The 20604-nt window shown below is 36.5% G+C and overlaps 1 protein-coding gene across 2 annotated transcripts in view; it reads left to right on the forward strand.

Annotated features, from left to right (window-relative positions):
- Window positions 1-20386, forward strand: part of GABRB2 (gamma-aminobutyric acid type A receptor beta2 subunit) — a 245171-nt gene extending 224785 nt beyond the window's left edge. For both annotated transcript variants that reach the window (XM_027841694.1, XM_027841695.1), the window contains one exon: window positions 18608-20386. In XM_027841694.1, the coding sequence (XP_027697495.1) occupies window positions 18608-18955 (348 nt within the window). In that variant the 3' untranslated portion in view covers window positions 18956-20386. The remainder of the gene's footprint in view (window positions 1-18607) is intronic.
- Window positions 20387-20604: the final 218 nt, after the last annotated feature.

Genomic DNA, 20604 nt, shown 5'->3' on the forward strand with positions numbered 1-20604 from the left:
TAGATAGATAGATAGATAGATAGATAGATAGATAGATAGATAGATAGATAGATAGATAGATAGATAAATTGAGACGTTTGTTGGTTTTTTGAGGGGGAGGCACTAACAGCTGTGGTGATCAAAAAAGGCTTCATATAAAAGGAAGTGCTTGAGTTGAGCCTTAAAAGAAACTAGGGATTCTGATAGACAAATATAAGGATGTAGGCATAGGTGAAGGAGAGGGCAAAGGTGGGACATCAAGTGCCTTGTAGGAACAATCACAACAGGCCAGTTTGACTATATCAAAATGTGTGTTAAACATTGGCCACTTTAAATCAAGGTTTGCCCCTTGCCCAACCTGAAAAGTAGTCATTAATGAGAATATAGTATAGTGGAAATAGTCCCAGACTTAGAGTCAGAAAGGTTTTATGTCAAGTTAAATTATTAACTATGATACTTTGGATGTCATTCAACGTCCTCAAGATAAATAATAATATCAATAATAAATTATGTTAAGACTTAGTTTACTCAACAATCTAGTGGGATAATTATATCTGTTCTAGCAGCTAGCTGAGCAAATGTGAAGAGAAAATAATATGAAAGATATAAAAGTTTAAAGCCCAAACAAATATAAAGTATAGGGCTTGATGCAAAGTGGACCTACTGTCTGTAATTCTCATCCTTAGGGTTTTGAGGTGGTGTCTGAACATTCTTGCCATTTTGATAGCCTTATTCCCTTGATCCTTGATGCTATTGAAAATGGTATGTTATGCCTCACTTCTGACCTATGTCTTTGAATTGAATTTCAACTGAAATGATTAAAGCCTGCTATTTTCCATCATGGACACTTCTGATATTGCATATTTCTTTACATTTCTGTAAGGAATGAGGTGAGAGAGGATGGGAGACAGACTAAGAACTTTCTTACTTAAGGTGGGGGAAATGGAAGAGGAGAGAGGAGGGCAAGAGCAAGTAACATGAATGCCATAGTTCTGTCAACTGACCTGAAGGAAAAATTAACCTTATGTGTAGTGACCAGATTCTGGTCTTTTGACCAGACTTAGTAATGCCAATTTGTCTTGTTTGTATTTGTATGTATAGGTGTAATAACTATGTGACTGTTCGATCTAAAAGGAAATATAGTCTAGAGCAACCGAGGACGAGCTGAGGAGGTCAAGTTCAACAGCTTATTAGTTACATCAATTTCCGTGTGATCTTGGATAAGTCAGTTGAGTTCTCTTTGCTTCAGTTGTGCCTACCTGTAAATGTAGGTACTATTATCTACACAACAGGGATATTAAGAATAAAGAGGATTAGCAGATATGTGGGTTTTTTTAAACACAAGTGCTAAATCTAAATACAATGTGTTACTATTATAATGTGACCAGTTTAAATGAGTTTATGTTTACATTGTTATGGTGATGAGGAATTTTTAAAATATGGCTGAAAAGAGGTCACTTTCAATGTATAACTTCAAAAAATGATGATGATGATGATGATGATAAAGCTCTATGTACAGATAGATTTCAGTTGAAGGTGGGTAATGTTATAAAACATAAGTGAATATAATTCTCAATTTTTATTTTAGTGAGTAGTATTAACCTCACTCATAATATGGTGGTGAAAGTGGCAAATACAGTGAGGAAACTTGAATTCCAGTCCCAATTCTGTCATTAATCCCTGGGTGACCTTGGGCAATTTACTTAGCCTCTCTGAACCTTAGTTTATTCATCTATAAAATAAGAGATTTGAACTGAGTTATGTTCTGTATGTTTTATTAGAGTTCTTAGCAATCTGAAGTTCTACTCTGATGCTACATTATTGCATGGAAGTCATCATAGCTTCTTGCAAACTTTTTTGTGCTAGATGCTGTTGGGAAAAGCATTAGGTTTAGAGTGAGAGGATGTAGATTCAAATCTTGGCCTCATAACATTCAGTAAATCACTTACTATTTCTTGGTTTCAGTTTCTTCTTCTAAATAAAAAGGTTTGACTAGATGATTTCTAAGCGCCCCCCTACCCCTAGCTCATTTATGTCATAGAAATGTAGTACATGCTCTAGAGTAACTATCAAGTTGGGTCCCCAGTTTGTCTTTTACATCCCTTCTGGGTTCTAGGGGCAACCCTAAGGAGTTGTGGGTGGGGAGTGGTTCTAATACTATAACTCACAAGCCCTCCACTGCTATGCTTGCCTCTGTGATTATCCATTATCCATCCACTATGATAATCCATGGTTTTCAATTAGCCAAATTAAAATAGCTTTTAAAATGGAGCATTTATTAAGCTAGTGTGATAGTAAAATTGGTATGCAACATCCTTTCAAAAATTTGCAAAATGTTCTCCTATCAGTACACTCAGAATGCAAAGGCCTGTAGGCTCATGCTTAGAGAGCACCTAGAGAAAGTGATTTGCCTAAAGTCACATAATTAGTTTCAGAGCTCACCCTAGATCCTGTGCCCTTGTTGCTGGAAGTCCTTTTCTCCCTTTCATGGGATACTCATGAAGTTTCCCTTCATGAAGGAATGCTTATGAAACATGGGATAACTTCTTTTCAGGGCTTGTTATAGAGTGCTGAAGTTCCTTTCCTCATTATGTCAAATTCATCCTTGGCTCCCAAAGCAGTCATTGAGTCAGGTGTTCCAGAGATTCTGCTAATGTTAAGACGTCAATGAGAAACCCAAATCCTTTGGTCTTCTGAAATTTACAAGGTCCTCCTCTGGTCAAAGGGAAAGAGAGAAAGGCTTTGGCCAATTTCTAAGGTAGGGACAGGTCTATTTTCTCTACCTTCACCCAGTAAATGCTTACTTCTCTGGGTCCTAGCTGGAAGGCTTCAATTCTAATTTGCCAAATGCTTGAGTACTTGATTCCAAACTAGCTAGTCAGTTTTATATAAGCCCCACAGGATATGACAAGATCCCTCAACTAATCTGAAAATACTTCCTATGTGGAGTCATTGAGCTCCAATGGCTTTTAAGAGCTTCTAAATTGATCAAGGATTTTCTATATTTAATCTAATGCCTATGACTGATTGATGTCTAGGCCTTATTCAACATCACTATCAGTTCACAACTCTGATTGATTGATTGTTCTCGCCTGACAAAGGCATCAGGGTGTAGCATCTTGCCACTTTCAGTTAGATGGAGTAGTTGATTGATTGATTCAATAGCTCTCCACACTTAGAGAAACAAAGCATGTTAGAACTGGGTAGGGAATGGGGGGAAATTAGAGATCACCTAGTTAACTAGGCATAGATGGCATGATTATCAGATGTGTACCACACAGAAAACATTAGATGACAGAATTAGGACCCAAAAAAATCTTGTCAAGCTAGAACTATAGATCGTATCTAATAATATGAAATCTAATAAGCTAAAAAGCTCCACATTTTTGTTAAAACAAAAAAAAGTTGCATAAATATAAGATTTTTACTGGGAGGTTAAATGTAAACACAAGGGTAAAAATAGTCCCAATATACTCTGCCCTAGTCCCACCATTTGTGAGGTTTTGTCTTCATTTCTGAGTGTCTTATTTTTGGAAGGGCATTGACAAACTGAGGCATATCTAGAGAAGGAAATCCAGGATTGTAAGGGGGAGTGGGGAGCTTGACATCTGAGGAACATTTGCAAGAACTGGGGTTATCTATTCCAGAAAAGAAAACATGACAACTGTCTTCAAGTATCTGAAACACTGTTATATGGAAGAGATATTAGAATTGGATCCAAAGGATAGAACTAGGAACAATGAACAGAAATTACAACTTGATAAAAAGAAAAAAAATTCCCAACAGTTAGTGTTGTCCAAAATAGAGTGCACTCCCTTTGACTACAATCCTTGAAGAAGAGGTTGGATAACTACTCTTAGCACTGTGCCTGTCACATAATATGTATAAGAGATATGTAGAAGGTGAAAATACATAATGGACTAGATAAAGTGACATCCTTTCCAACTCAGATTTGGTTGGCTTCCTTTCATTCTGCTGGTCATCCTTCTCTAACTCCATGAAACAGAAATATACCTGTATTTTCAGTTTGAGATCCTTAGTTTGAATCTTGGCTGAAGCTACTTGATTAACCTTGGACAAGTCATTGAATATCTATATGTCCAAATTCCCTGATCAGTATAAGAAAAGGATTGAACTATATGGTCTCTAAGGAACATTCCAGCTCTAAATTCTCTCATCTTATGACTTATTCACAATCCCCATAGTTCCCAATGAATTATCACGGGGCAGTTGTTTCATACACATGTCCATTGTCCCTGTACTGGGAGTCAGGAGATGTAAATATGAATCCTTTGCCCCCTTATTGTGCCCTGGAGCAAGCCACTTCAGTTTCTATGTAAAAGTCATGGTTGAACCAAATAATCTCTAAAGTTTCTTGAAACCCAGTCAGTCTGAATCAAAGCAATCTGTTGTGTGGGATGTAAAAATCACTTTTGTAATGCAGACATTTTATTGTTTTGTTATCTCCTATGAAGGGATTTGGCTGGTACTTATATTTTCTATTGTCAATCCTCAGTCAATGAGCATTTATTAAGCATTTACTATGTACAGGCACTGTGCTACCTAGCTACCATAGTTACTTACTGAGACATTTTGCTTACCTTCAACAGCATATCAATGTCTAAAAGATGGCATATCAACATGTTTCAAAGCATAATTATTTGTGTATGTGAGTTCACGGCATATGACAAAAAGTAGATCACTTTTTCCTATTGTCTCTCATGCTCACACAGATACCAGATACCAGTGGTTTGTGTGTGTGTATGTTTTTGTGTTTTCAAAGCCCAAGATAAACCATTAAAGCAGATGTGAGAAGGATAGGCATGTTCCGTGGACCTCAAGGAGACTGAATAATCCCCTTTTTGCCTTCCTAAAGGATATTTATTATATATTCACAGGAATCTCTTTGTACAGAAGATCCTGCATATGTGTCCCTAGCCTATGAACAAGAGGAACTATAGGCAATGGTAGACAAAAAATGGTATTAGGTTGGGGAAAACATGGGGAGCCAATTTAGGACTGTAAAAAAAAATTAGACCTGGAGATTACTTTAACTACTCTCATATATATCCTCTAGAGACAAGAGATTTTCAGATAGTGACACTAAGATGGGAAGAGTTTTGGCATCTTCTTTCCCAATGTCACATTACCTTAGCTAGGAATTAAACCTGGGGCTCTTGGCTCTCATCCCAGAGTTGATCCTGCCAAGATCCTTTCAGAATCCAAACTCTTTCTGCCTCTAAGGATGCTACATTAGCAGGCATGTGAGATAGTCTGTAAATATGACAGCATTCTCTCTGACCACTGAGCAAAATTAATGTTCATATATCACTTTTCAGGTTCAAAGTCTAGGCACAGGAGAAATGCAGAGGTATTTTAAGGTCCTAACAATACTTATGATAATCTGGATTATGAACTCCTGTTTGAGCTCAACGTTTGATCTCCCCACATCTTGCTTAGGCCTGTAATGTAGGAATCATGTCTACTTCTACATTCATCTGTGCAACCGTTTCTGAACTTCGTACTTGTTAATATCCTCCCCCTTCTCAAATTACCTTATATTTGTTATGTATATACATATTGTATTTTCCAGGAGAATGTAAGTAACTTGGTGGCGGGGACCATTTCATGGCTGTATTTGTATCCTCAGAACCTAGTGCCTAGTACCTGCCACATAGTAGATGATTTTTGTTTGATGGATGGCAGTTTATTGAATTTGTTGAATAAAATAACCGTTCATTGGAGCTGTGATTTCATTATCTTGTGACTCTTTGCTCCCATGCAAATTATAATCCATCCAAACTTACTCGTGAAACTCTTATTCTAATGAAATTCTTGGCCATAAATTTTCATATATTCCCCATTGAGTATTGCCCTAACTCATTGGAAGCCTTCCTATTTATTTTTATATTTCAGACATAAGTGCAACACATTGACCCATAAAATAGATGATAGTTTCCATTTAAACAGAGTTTCAAGGTTCACAAAATGCTTTAAATTCACTATGCCCATTGATCCTCAAAACAACCCATTAAAGTAGGTATGGCAGATAATATCAGTCCTGTTTTAAAGCTGAGGAAACTGAAGCTGTGGCATTAATTGCTTTGACCAGAGTCATAAAACTAGTAAATGCCAGTGGTGGGAATATAAACCAGGTCATCAGATGCTGAATCCATTTCTCTTTCCACTATGCCATGCTTCCTCTCAGGTTTAGAATTGAACCATGGGTTTCCAATAGGCCAGTCACAATTTACCAGTCATTGTTGATGCCTCACCTGGTTCATCTATCTACCAAATGACAGACTTCTATTCCCTCCTTTCCACTGTGGCTCCCAGGGAGTAAGAATGAAAAATTGATCAGAAGCTACCTCTTTATTCATGGGTTTGAGTGAAGAATGGGGTACTACTATAATCATTTCATGGTTACTTTCCAAGTCTTTCTTTGGAAAACCATTCCACATTTCTTATATGGGGCAGAAAAATTGATTAGAAAATAGTGAATATGAAAAGCTCTATTTGGAAAACTCTAGTGAGGCATCCCCATAATGCATTAACACATCTGAACCTACTAAGGAAAATATAAACTCAAGGATCTCTATCCTGTGTGCAATTTGAGTCACTAAGTCAGAAAAAAAATGGACTTAGATAACGTAGAACTCCTCAGAATCAGGTATTAAAATTTTTTTGAGTTATTGGGATTGGACAAAGTTGCGTCACATACCTACTTCTCTGGAATTGGTTAAAAATATAGTTTTGGACACAAGTATATTCATTGTTTTAAACTGGTTTTATTCCATATATCTTTGAGACCTTATTGTTATTATCATTCAGTTGTTTCAGTCATGTCTGACTCTTCATGACCCCATTTGGGTTTTTCTTGGCAAAGATACTAGAGTGGTTCGGCATTTCCTTCTCCAGCTCATTTTACAGATAAGGAACTGAGGCCAACAGGATTAAGTGACTGTCTTAGGGTTGCACAGCTAAGTAAGAGTCTAAGGTCAGATGTGAACTCAAAGAGAATGAGTCTAACGGACTCAGGGCTTGGCACTTTGTCCACTGCTCCACCTAGCTGCCTTCTTTGAGACCAGTAACTACTTAAAGTCATTTCCCTTCTGACTGGGAAAAAAAGAATAGCCTGGTGCCCATGAAAATACATAGGTAATCCTAGTTTTCTGCATTTATTCCTTTGTTCTTGGATGATATAGAACATTCCCCAAATTAAAAAAAAACTTTTAAATAACATAAAAAGTTTTTTGTGTGTTTATTTTATCTTCAATCAAAGTTGAATCAATTAGGCTGTGCCTTATTCAGAAGGCTGCCTATGTAAAGAACTGGATTCTAAATTGTGAGATATGGCTACAAATCCTGACCCTGGTACTTCATCTCTTGGAGCCTATCTGTAAAATGGGGATAATAATACTTGCACTGTCTTTTTCATAGTAGTGTTGTGAGGAAACTTTTGTAAACCTTTAGAAAAAGTAATTGAAATATAAATTACTATTATAGAAATGTGAGTAGTGGTTATTTATTTAAGGTTGGGATCCTGGAGACAAAGCTAGCCTTTCCAAAAATGCATTATTTATGTGTGTACACACATCTCATGAATGACACTTAATTTATTTGTAACAAAAACAATTATAAAATGCTCTCCTCCAAAAAAAATCTTAACTCACAAAAAAAAGCATGTATCAAGTCTGTCACAGATTGCATTCAAAGATAAAGGGATCTTGAAGGAACAAATGGACAGAGAGAAATCAAATTCTAAGAGAAATTAATTGGATGAAATGAGAACAAATGGAATAGAAGGAACCTTAATCATAAACAATAACTATTTGCTTGGCATCTCAGAGACTCTAGAATTCCCTGCCTGAGAGAAATTCTGGAATAAATCTTCCCTTTCTTTTATTCCTCCATTCTTCAGTGCATTACACAAGTCATTGCAAACTAGTTTAAAGGAAAATGCAGACCATTTGCAACCTGAAAAACAAAAAATATCAAAGATTATCCTAACCCTCTGACTTTAGAGAAGAAGAAACCAGGATTAGTTTCCTAATACAGTATGTAGAAATAACATTGGAACTTTAAACAAGAAAAAAAAAAAAGAAGAACATTAGGCTTGAAGTGAAAAGACTTGTGTTTTGATTCCCACTCTGATGCCTACTAATAACTATGTAACTGTGGACCAAGTACTTCACCTCTCCGGATCTCAATTTTCTTCTCTGTGAAATGAACATAATATGCAAACATAACTCAAAGATTTGTCATGAGAAAACTGCCTTATAAACTGTAAATTTATGTATAGGATAATTATTAAAGGACTTGCAGCTGGGTTGCACAGTGATTGGAGCAATGGAATTGGATACTGGAAGACCAATTCTGCCTCAGATCCCTGGCAAGTCACTTAATGACTTTGGTCAAGTCATTTAATTCCTCTCAGCCTCACTTACCTTATCTGTGAAAAGGAAAAAAAAATAATAATAGCATCTAATTAACAAGGCTGTTATAAAAAGCACTTTGAAAACTTTGAAACACTATCCAAACCCTAGTTACTACTACTACTACTACTAATAATAATAATAATAATATAATTGCCTAAGGTCTTTAGATTGTGAGTGCCAGAACTTTTATTAGAACTTACATCCAGTGTCATTTCCTCTAAAGCATTCATCCTCTTCTTGAGGTTCCTTCTCCTTGAGTTAAATTGTATTTTTTGAAAAGGAAATGTTGGAAACTATCAACACATATATTAGATGAACTAGAGATAGGTTTTTTTTAAGAAAATGGTATCAGCCAACTAGTCCACTCACATATATTAGATATTTTCTCACTGCAAAGCCCCACATGAATCCTTACTTATCTGAAAGCCATCTTGGTCTTTTTTTTCTTCTTCTCCTCCCTAGAGGCAGAACCATATAATAATAGATAGAAATTGCTGAGAATCGATTAGACAGTGATAGGAGGAAACGAGTGCTATCTAAAGGTGAAATATTTTCTTGGTAGGTAGTAGATTCCTACTTACTAGAGATGTCTAATCAAAGTCTAGATGACAACTTGCCAGGGTTGTTATTAGAGGGGATTTTTTAAAAATCTGGTTTAAGTTGGACTTGAATTGTCTTTGAGGTCACATACAACTCTAAGATTCTGTGATTCTGTGATTAATCTTAGATTGTCTTCATATAATTACTTAAGGGCCAAAAAAAATTGGAATTTTATTCACTGGCTCCCAAAGCCCTGTCCAGGGTACTCTTTTCCTTTCCCTTTATATTTTCTTACTTGATGATCTCATTAGTCCCAGTGTGTTCAGTTATCATCTCTACACAAATGGTTCCCAGATGCATTGTGAGCTTCTCTATTTCTGTCAGGCCTTGTTATCTTTACAATTCTCTAAGATGATGACATAGATGTCATACTGGGACCCTCACTCTCATTTACTCCACATATGCAATCTGTTGCCAAATTTTGTTTCTTCCTTCACAGCATTTTTCATGTACCTCTTTTCCTTTCCATTCATGGGAGTCTTAATTTTTTTAAATAATTTATTTATTTTTAATTTTCAACATTCACTTCCATAAGATTTTTACTTTTAAATTCTCCCTCCTCTCCTCTGCATTCCCCAAGATGGTGTGCAATCTGATATAAGCTCTACTTATACATTGATATTAAGCATATTTTCACAATAGTTATGATGTATGGAAGAATTAGAACTAATGGGAGGAACCATGAGAAAGAAGAAATAAAACAATACAACAAAATAAAAGGAGAGCAAATAGCATACTTCCATCTGGATTGAGACTCCATAGTTCTTTCTCTGGATGTGGATAGCATTTTCCATCGTGCATCTTAGATCCTTGCATTGCTGAGAAGAGCTAGGTCTATCAGTCATGGCACAATGTGGCTGTCACTATGTGCAGTGTTCTCCTGGTCCTGCTCATTTCACTCAGCATCAGTTCATATAAGTCTTTCCAGGTTTTTCTGAAGTCTGCCTGCTCTTCATTTCTTATAGCACAATAGTATTCCATTACATTCATATACTACAACTTGTTCAGCCATTCCCCAAATGATGGGCACCATCTCAATTTCCAACTCTTGGCCACCACAGAAAGAGCTGCTGTAAATATTTTTGTACATGTGGGTGCTTTTCATGGGAGTCCTAATTAAGGACCTCATTAACTTTCACCCATATTATTGAAATGGCCTTCTAATTGGTCTCCCTGCTTTTCAAGTCTCTTCCCATTCTAGTCTCTCCTCCATTCGGCTGCCAAAGTGAATTTCCTAAAGTGTAGGTCTGCCCATGTTACCCCCCTCTTCAGTAGCTCCCTATTATTTCCAGGATCAAATATATAAAGTCCTCTGTTTGGCATTTAAAGTTCTTTACAATCTGACCCTTTTCTACCTTTTCATTCTTCATATTACTCCCCTATGTGTGATCTACGGTCCAGCTATGTTGGAGGACTACTTGCTATTCCACAAACTGTCCTTGTGTCTTTGAATCATCTATTCCTATCCCTGGAATGTTCTCCTTCCTCACCTCCTCTTTTAGTTTTGCTGACTGTCCTTCAAGTCTGAGCTCACATTTTGCGTTTCTCAGAAGGACTTTGACTGTCCTTCAGCTTCTAGTGCCTTCCCATCTGAGAATACCTTTCATCTACTTCATACATATAAATAAACATATACAAACATATACATAAATACACATATTCATACAAATGTGTGTATGCTTATATATATATCAAGCTAATTATGTGTTGTTATGTCATTAGAATGTGAGCTCCTTGAGCATAAGGATTGTTTTTGCTTTTGTATGTATCCCCAACATTTAGCACTGAGTCTGCCATAAAGTGTTTAATAAATGCTTGTTGATTGGCTGATTTATTAATATATCCCATAAGTAACAAACTTTCTAAATTATATTACATAAAGCAGGAAATAAATAAGTTCAGCATATTTGGCAACTGGCCTTAGTCAAATGAGACTATTCTCCTACTTCCAGGCACACAAAAATCTATAAAGTTTGATCATCATCTTCAAACTAAATCCTTAGAGGCAGTTAGATATCACAGTGGATAGAACACTGGGCCTGAAGTCAGGAAGCCCTGAGTTCAAATCTGACCTTAGATACTTACTACTTGGGTAACCCTGAGCAAGTCTCTTAATCTCTGTTTGCCTCAGTTTCCTCATCTGTAAAATGAGGATTATAATAGTACCTACTTCCCAGGGTTATTGTAAGGATCAAATGAGATAATTGTAAAGTACCTGGCACATAGCAGGTGCTGTATAAATGTTAGCTCTTAGTATCTGAACCCCAAGCCCATTTCACTACTTCTTTATTTTTTTGATGCTTTAGACTGAAAGATTTGGAAAAGTTACAGACATTGGTTGACTCACCTTGATTCCCCATTTCATCTTCAGTTGTGTGAACTTTTGTTCACCTCCTGTCGTCTTAAGTTCTAGTTAGGCAGTTGCAGCATGTTTTCTTTTTTTCCTTTGGAATGAGCACTTTGGATATTCCCAAAGGACTGATAGTTCATTATCATTGTCTTTCAAGTGCCACTTAGGTCATAATGGCATTTCATGGTGGAGATTGGTGAATCAGTCAGATATGAAGCAGAATCATTCACCCACTCATCACTCACACTAATTTGAAACTGTAAAGTTAAGTTTCCTGAACAAGTTCAGAAGTTCATACTGTCAACCTTTCTGGAAGGCTTGAGGTGGTAATATAGCACTTGAAATACTTCCAAGGCTTTTAAACATTCCTTTGTCACTCAGTCTCATAGGAAGAGTGGCAATCTTGAACAGGAGTTCAAGAAAAGGCCTAGAAATAAATGGACATTCAATGGGATGTCACCAAATGAAACAGTCTGCATATCAAAGTGAGAGAGTACAAAGTCAAGGATTTCTTTACTGAAGACTTTTGTGAAACTAAAGTTCAGCACAGTAAGAGGCAAATTTGGAGATGAACATCTTGCATCTCAAGTAATGTGTATAAGTAGGGACCATTCTTTGTTATACTAATAATTACAGTTTCTATAGGTATGAGCATTCAGTTTTTTAAGCGAAGTAGGATATTTCTCAAAGGATGAAATGAGATAACATGTAATTCACTTTTGCACACTGTAAAGTGCTATATAAATGTTAGCTATTGTTGTTATTATTTTCATTGTTGTTGTTATTTTCCACCAAACTTGTTTTTTTCTCATCAGAAAAAGGGAGAGAATGGTAAGGAGAAAATCCTGGAAGGTTTAAACAGTCCATGTATGCTACTAATATAGCAGCAATCTCAGTGGCCAGGATCTGGGAAAAATACTTTTATTTCAAGAGCCGTAGAGAAAAATACTTCCAGTTCATATGAGACAACTGACTGACTGTTGTAAACACTGTGCCAGTTCACATAGTACTATATGAAGTAATAGTAAGGATATTAGAGATCTTTAGAAAGGAAGCCAGCTTCTTTTCTCAGATTTTTCAGAAACTATTTTTTAATTGATAAACACAGGAAACCACTCAAAGAACGATTAAACCCAGGAATACTATGGGAGGGGAGGGGAAGTTTTAGAAAAGAATTATTTTATTTGCATGTGTTTTGCTAACCCTAGAAACTTAGGATACTGGACCACAACTCAGAGACCAGGTTATATGTCAGGGAGGTTCAGGCTTTGGTTTTCCTTAGGCAAAATCTGAACCTTGGAGAACAGGTGTTCATTAGAACACCTAAAATCTGAGGCACTTGTCATGTGGTTTTATTCATGTGAATGATTTATTCACTTGTCTTTCTGCTTGATAGACAATTTAGTCATTTATACAATTCATCTGGTGAATGTAGTGGGCATCATAAACTGGAAAGCGGTATCCCTAGAATGAAAATCCTCATTCAGAGAAACTATTTAGGATATGGGCTCTTGAGCATCTTTACAGACAATACGACCAATTTCATATAGACACTTTGTCAATCTGATCCATTCAAACACAATTTGCTCTTTTAGTCAGTCATTTAGCTTGCTGACCAAACACAAAACAACTGTAAAATGGCCAAGCAAGTGGTTGCTTGTGTTTCCAGTTCCTAAGTGAAATTCAATGCAAAATATTGGATGCGTTGGAAAGCATCCATATAAGCAATGTCAATAATTCTGAAAAAGGCAGATTTGGACAGAACTAATCCATGGGACGGTTGCTCTACCTAAATCCCCAGTAAACTGAGATAAGGCTCAAAGTACATCTTACCGACATAGCCTATGTGACAGAGCTGTGAACCTTCAACAAGATTTCAACTTGTTGGTTGAACTTGGTTGGTTCAACTTGAGGCTACCTATATTTTATGCAACTTGAAATACACTTTTGGTGTAAAATTAAGCCTAAACTTCCTTCTCTTCCCTCATTCCAATGCCAATATATTTCTCCATGGAATGGTTGAATGTCTAATTTCTTCCCCACTGCTGGAAGGGCCATTGCTGCACATCTTGGAGAGCCTTCTCCATCTAAAGACCTCAAGAAATAAAAAGGGCTTCTTGGTTCATATCTATGTCTATACTCATTCCCAGGTTTTCATTTGTCATATGAAAATACAGTGCATCATGCCTTCAAGGGGATCATTCCATTGCCTTACCACAGGCACATGTACATGCTGTTCTAAAAGCACATCAAATAAATAACAAGGGATTATAAATAAGTCGTGGACCTTTAAGGATCCTTAGGAGATGATCTTCTAAAGCCCATTTACATGTGAACCTTAGATTAAATAATTTGCCTATTATCACACATCCAATAAGTGACCAAAGAGAAATAAAACTAGATCTGCCACCTTTGTAGTACAGGCTTTTATCTCTTTTAAAATTTTTTTCAATTAAAAACATTTATCTCCTTTCTCTCCCACCTGCCTCCCTGCACTGAAAATAAAAACAAAACCTTTATAACAAATATGCATACTGAAACAAAACAAATTCCAACATTTGACCAGGTTCAAAAATGTCTTTCATTCTGCATCTTGAATTCATCGCTTCTCTGTCAGGAGGTGAAAGGCATTCTTCATCATCAGTCCTCTGGAATTATGGTTGGTCATTTTGATCAGTATTCTTAAATCTTTCAAAGCTATTCGGTTATTTTGTGTTTGTTTTCCTTTAGGACACCACAGAAAAACAAAAATTTAAAGAACATCCTCATTCTTTCTTATAAAGTGTTCAACCACTGAAAATGGCCCCAGAAATTGAAGGGGTTCCTCATTAATTAGGGAATGACTGAACAAGTTGTGGTATATTTTTGTGATGGAATATTATTATGCTATAAGAAATGATGAGCAGGATTGTTTAAAAAACCTGGAAGACTTATATGAACTGATGCAAAGTGAAGTAAGCAGAACCAGGAGAACATCATACACAGTGACAGCAATATTGTAGGATGATCAATTTTGAATGGCTTAGCTATTCTCAGCAATACAATGATAAAAAAAAAACAATTCCAAAGGACTTATGATGAAAAATGCTATCCACATCCAGAGAAAGAACTAAGGGAATCTGAATGCAGATCAAAGCATACTTTTTTTTTTTACTTTCTTGATTTTTCTTGTATTTATTTATTTTTTATCTGTATTCTCTTTTGTAACATGGCTAAAATGAAATTGTTTTGCACTACTGTACACATATAATGTATATCAAAGTGTTTGCCTTCTCAAGGAGGGGGGAGTGCAGGCAAGGAGGGAATTTGGAACTCAAAAATTATTTTAAAAAATGTTAAAAGTCATTTTTAATTTTAATTGAAAAAATAAAATAAAAACATTCTTTTAAAAAATTACATACAGGAAAAAAAGAAAGAAAAATGTCCTTAGAGTCTATACATAGTGTTATATGGAGAAAAGATAGAGCTTGTAAGGAGAAATTAGCTGGGGAAGAAGGAACTGTACATAGCTAATAGTCTGAATGATGTAACTAGCTTCTCTGTGTATTTCAATCTAGAAATGGAGTAGTCCTATGTGCCCATCTCTCTAGTATATACTTCATGATTCAGTATCATATATATACAATATTGAGTCTCTATGTAAAAATAATGATTTTTTTCTCAGTTCAGATGTTATCCAGAGTTGTCATACCAACAGGTTTTACTGAGTACATTTACTGAATAGTGTCTGTGTGTAGTGATAGAGTGCCCCCACCCACCCACCTCCAATCTACCCTTCACTCAGCTGTCAAAAAGATCTTCTTAAAATGCAGATATGACCATATCACCCCCTACACACTCACACACACACACACACACACACACACACACACACACACACCCCTCCAGTGGTTCCCTGTTACCTCCAGGATCAAGTACATAATTCTCTGACATTCAAAACCCTGCATAATCTGCCCTGTCACCACTTTTCCTGTCTTCTTATACCTTACATCCCCTGCCTCCGTCTACCCTACCACCCCATGGACACTGAGATTCAATGACATTGTCTTCCTTGCTGTTCTTAAAACAAAATACCCAATTCTGGATATTTTCATTGGCTGTCCACCATGTTTGGAATGCTTTTCTTCCTCATTTCTGCATCCTGGCTTCCCTGGTTCCCTGGCTTCCTTCTATGGGTAGCCTTTCCTGATACCCCATAGATCTAGTGCCTTTCTTCTTTTAATGGTTTTTACTTTATCTTGTATATAGCTTGTTTATACATAATTGTTTGCATGTTGCCTTGTCCATTATATGGCCAGCTCCTTAAAATCATTTTCTTTGTATCTTCAGTGTTTATCATAGTGCCTGGCACATATATGCCAGTACTGCTATTAGTTTATACCAATTGTGCTTGCATTAAAAATATGAAACAACAGTAATAATAACAAAGTAGCCAGGAAATCTGGGTTCTAGTACTCATTCTAGTACTGATCTACATAGGGGAAGTGACCTGGGGAAATAATTTTCCTTCTCAAGGCCTCATTTTCCTCAGCTGCACAATGAAGGTGTTGAAGATCCTTAATAAATGCTTTATTGACTGACTTGACTTGGAGTCCAAAAGACCTGGGTTCAAATCCTGCCTCTGACACTAACTATATAACCATAGGTCAGTCATTTTACCTCTCTGAGGCTTGGGTTCCTCATTTGTAATGTGGGGTTAGTAATACCTATATCACCTATTTGACAGGGTCATTGTGAGGCTCAAATGAAATAATGTGTGTGAAGTTAGCATCAGTAGCATTAATAAACATAGTATATTGTTGGAATAAGGATCTTTCATTTATATGACATCAGCTTGTAAACTGATGCTAGTCCTTTATTTGATGCAGCTGGCATCACTGAGATGGCCAGTTTGTTTCTAAGGAATGCCATTCTCTACATCCATTTCAACTCCTCTGCCAGAGCAACATGCTTTTTTTTTTTAGCGTAGTTTACCATGATATTCATACAAAATGGGTTGGTTTTATAATTATGACAGTGCTTATTCTTATAGTGCTTTAAGGTTTTCAAAATGAACAACCCAATGAGGTAGGTAATGTTGAGTAGTATTTTCTTCTCCATTTTTCAGATGTGGAAAGTGAGGCTCAGATTGTTCATACTGCTAGCAGATGTTTCATTTGCACTTGGCATTCTCACTCCCAGTCCAGAGGTTTTCCCACTATACCACAACATCTATTAAGTTCTGCATTTACAGACTCTAGGAATGCTAATGATAAAATGACTTTGGAAATTACTGCTCCAACACCTCCATTTTGCAGCTCAGAAAACTAAGCCTTGAAAAGGCAAGTGACTTTCCCCAGATCATTGCCCTTATATAGATCAGCAATAGAACCAAGACCAAACCCCAGATCTCTTGGCTGCTATTATTATTGTTGCTGCTTTATATTTTTTTTAATGCAAGTACATTTGTTATAAACTTACAGCAGTACTGGCTTTATTGGCAAAGACATTAGGAGAAATTTTCTGGTGACATGTTAATTGTGTAATAAAAATGCCATCCCAATGGTCACCAAGGCATGCAAGAAACATTCAGCTAGAGTGAGCAAAACTATATCCATACTAATAACTGTATTTTCTTTGAAGGGCTTCCATTTCTCTGTTTGCTCTTAATTACTCTATATAATCATTTGATTTTTATATTTAGAAAAGATTTTCTTCATTTTTAAAAAGTCTTTACAGAACAAGGTAGCAATGAGCTCTATTACTTTATTAGTTTTACCAGATATTAGTCTCCACCAAAGTCCACATTAGGTACCTCATTATGAGATTTAATGTTCATATGAAGATGATGCAGTGGAACATAAGCTTGAGTAAGACTTCCAGACTGGGAAGGTTCAAATGATGATCCTGGTGATTCACTGGGAGTCCGTCACTTAATTACCAACCTAACCAGCCAGGCAATCATCATGGTACATTGGGAAGAGCATTGCTCTTGGTGTCAGAGGACCTTGATCAGATCTTGCTTTTGCCACTTATAGCCTGTATGACCTTGGGCAAGTTACTTTACCTTCTAGGGCCCCAGTTTCCTTATATGTGAAACCAAGGGGTTGAACTAGATGGCCTCTGAGGTCTCTTCCATCTCTGGATCTATGATCTTAAATAGCAAGATGCTCAGAAAAGAGAGTACACAGTGATGAGTTTGGACCTGAAACTCCCGAGGAGCTTTCATTGGTGGATAAAGAGCCCACACAATATGAAACCACCTTTCATGAATCAACTGGGAGGATGTCTGGCTGGTCTTCCATGTAGAATTTCTTAGTCTAGAATCCTGAATTAATGTTAACTCATAGTGGCTATTTTCAAAACAATTCTTAACTTTACCTTTATGGTGCTATGTTATCAATCCACTTATCAACCTGAACTTAAGATATTATCATTGGTCTATGTAAGCAGCAATATATGGTCTTGCTATACCAATCCAAGTAGCCTGGGCTATTAAACCATCCATGAGCCTATCACTTGCTTTGCCAGCTGTCCATACATCTATAGAGATGTACTCCATCATCAGGGGCATTTTTTCATTATTATATAGTTAGAGTAACTTAGGTAGAATTCAATATATTATGAATCTCCCCAACTTTATTATTGGGATATATGATGGATATTTTCCCTGCCATAATCTTCACTGAAAGTTCCTAAAATGGAATTATTGGTCAAAGTACACAAATGTTTTCTTTCCTACTGGAAAATATTTCATTATAGGAGAATAGACAAAGAGACCAATGCCCTAGAGTAAATCAGTCAAAGAGCAGCATTCTTTCCATTAAACGAAACCTGCCTGTTATGTCACTAAGAGCCCTCAATTTCAAGAACCTTGTTATGCATTCTCATATTGATTCTTGCAAGTCATTTAACTCTTTGACCTCCATTCCTATGGCTTAAGTTAAGACAGCACTTTGTCCTCTGCCCATCTTGTCTTGGCTATACAAATGAACAAAATAATTCCTTAGTTGTTAGTACTTGTGAATTTCTCTGTAATATGTCAATTAATAAATCATCTGTCATCTGTCACCTCATCATGTTTCATTTAATTCAATTTTTCAAGTATTTGGCATCCCACTTAAATTATAAGCTTCTTTAGAATGTGACTCCTACTTCTCTGTAACCTTTCAGCTCTTAGCTCAACATCTCACCCATAGAAGGTACTCAATATATAGATATTTATTTCCTAATTTATTTTGCTGGTGCTTTTTTTTTTCAGATGGACCCCCATGAAAACATCTTATTGAGCACCCTCGAAATAAAAAATGAAATGGCCACCTCTGAGGCAGTAATGGGACTGGGAGACCCAAGAAGCACCATGTTGGCCTATGACGCTTCAAGTATCCAATACCGGAAAGCTGGTTTGCCCAGACACAGCTTTGGCCGCAATGCCCTGGAGCGACACGTGGCACAAAAGAAGAGCCGACTACGGAGGCGTGCCTCCCAGCTGAAAATCACCATCCCCGACTTGACTGATGTAAATGCCATAGATCGATGGTCACGTATATTCTTTCCTGTTGTTTTTTCCTTCTTCAATATTGTCTATTGGCTTTATTATGTGAACTAAAAAGTAGCATCTCATGGGAACAAAAGACTGGATTTCTCTTCAAACTGGTTGTACAGCCAAAAGTGGGACTTGGAAAAAATCTTTTCAGGAAAAAAAATTATTTTAAAACACCTTAGTTGCTGGCCTATTCTATGGTTCATTTCATACCATTTGGATTGCTTCTGCTAAACACTTCTTTATGCTACAATCTATGTATTTTTTTTCCCAGTTAAAATAGAAGTGTATTTGGTGCGTGATGGCCAAATTCGGTTCTGACATGCCGTTTCCATTTTATATGCTTAGGATTCACTCAACCTATACAAGTGGGAAAGTATTGAGGAAATAGTCTTAATGAGGTGTAATAGCAATGTGAATCATTTCCTTGTGTAATGGGCATGTCTAACTGTTCCACAGCTTGATTTCTAAAGGAAAGAAATATGTCAAATTGATATTATGCTTAGAGATCATTCACAGTTCGCAGAGAATACTCTCAACACAAGTTGAAAATAGTACTAAAGATCATAAAGTGATGTTAGAGTGGTAATGATGATGATGATGGTGATGATGATGATGATAATGATGACAAGTCACTATTTCCCACCACCTTGCAAAGGTTTTGGTTAGTTCACTAATAAAAAATTGGCATTTGACATGCAGTGCCACCCTTGCAAGTAATAAGAAGTCAGGGAAACTAAGGTTGCCTTCTCTAGCTCCATTAAATGTTGGCAAAGTACTACAGTTAGAAAACCCTGTGCTAAGAAAAAGGAGACTGGTGGTGGTAGTTGCTATTGTTTTAAGTGTGATGGGGGGAGCTGGAGAGGTTGGGCATTTCATAGGAAAACTATTTCACAGTTCCCTACAGCATTTGTTTGTACCCTGCCTTTTATGTAAAAGGAGTGGGTTAGTCTTCAGAGAATAGCAGAAAAACTAGAGAAAGATTTTTAAAGATATAAAAGATTTTTTAAAAAATATATAAGCAGCCAAGCATGTCTCTTATCAGCTCTATGCACCATCAGGGTACATATGAACAAAGGGTAGTGACCAATGATGAACTGGGCAGGATTTGTATCCAACTTCATAAGTTTAGGTGCATTGTATCTATTGATACTTTGATGTGCAAACTATTCAGAAGACAGAAAAGAATGAGTAAGATTATGGGAATCAATAGTACCTGAGATGTTTGACAAAGAATTTGGCGTGAACCTTGCTTGTATCATGGCGTTCAGTTGACAAACAGGGTGGATCCCCCCCCCAACCAATGCTTATTACTTCTGTGGAATTTACCACAATATGTTTCCTGAATTGAATGGGATGCTCTTAAATGAAGTTCATTGCTTTAGAAAGGTGAAGGGTCCTCTCATGTCTTTGTTGCCTCTGAAATCTGATCACTGCTTCTTTTGAAAAATTAAAGCTTTATATTAGTAAATAAGTATTGGGGGATTCAGTAAATTGATTTCCTCTTACATGTAATGAAGTTCACTTTCATATTTTCCGCAGAAGTAGTAAAAGAATTAGATGTAGTTTTTGATTGTTTTTAAAAAAGAATACTCTTTTTGCATGGAGAAATCTGTTAACTTAAGAAAAAATGGAGACTAGAAAAAAGATAACAGCAGAATTTCCTTGGCATGCTCAGTTGTAAAGGTCTCTCTTTATTAAGTAAACCACATTGT

Source organism: Vombatus ursinus, unplaced genomic scaffold (assembly GCF_900497805.2).
Source record: "Vombatus ursinus unplaced genomic scaffold, bare-nosed wombat genome assembly UNPS02014863.1, whole genome shotgun sequence".
Taxonomy (NCBI): domain Eukaryota; kingdom Metazoa; phylum Chordata; class Mammalia; order Diprotodontia; family Vombatidae; genus Vombatus; species Vombatus ursinus.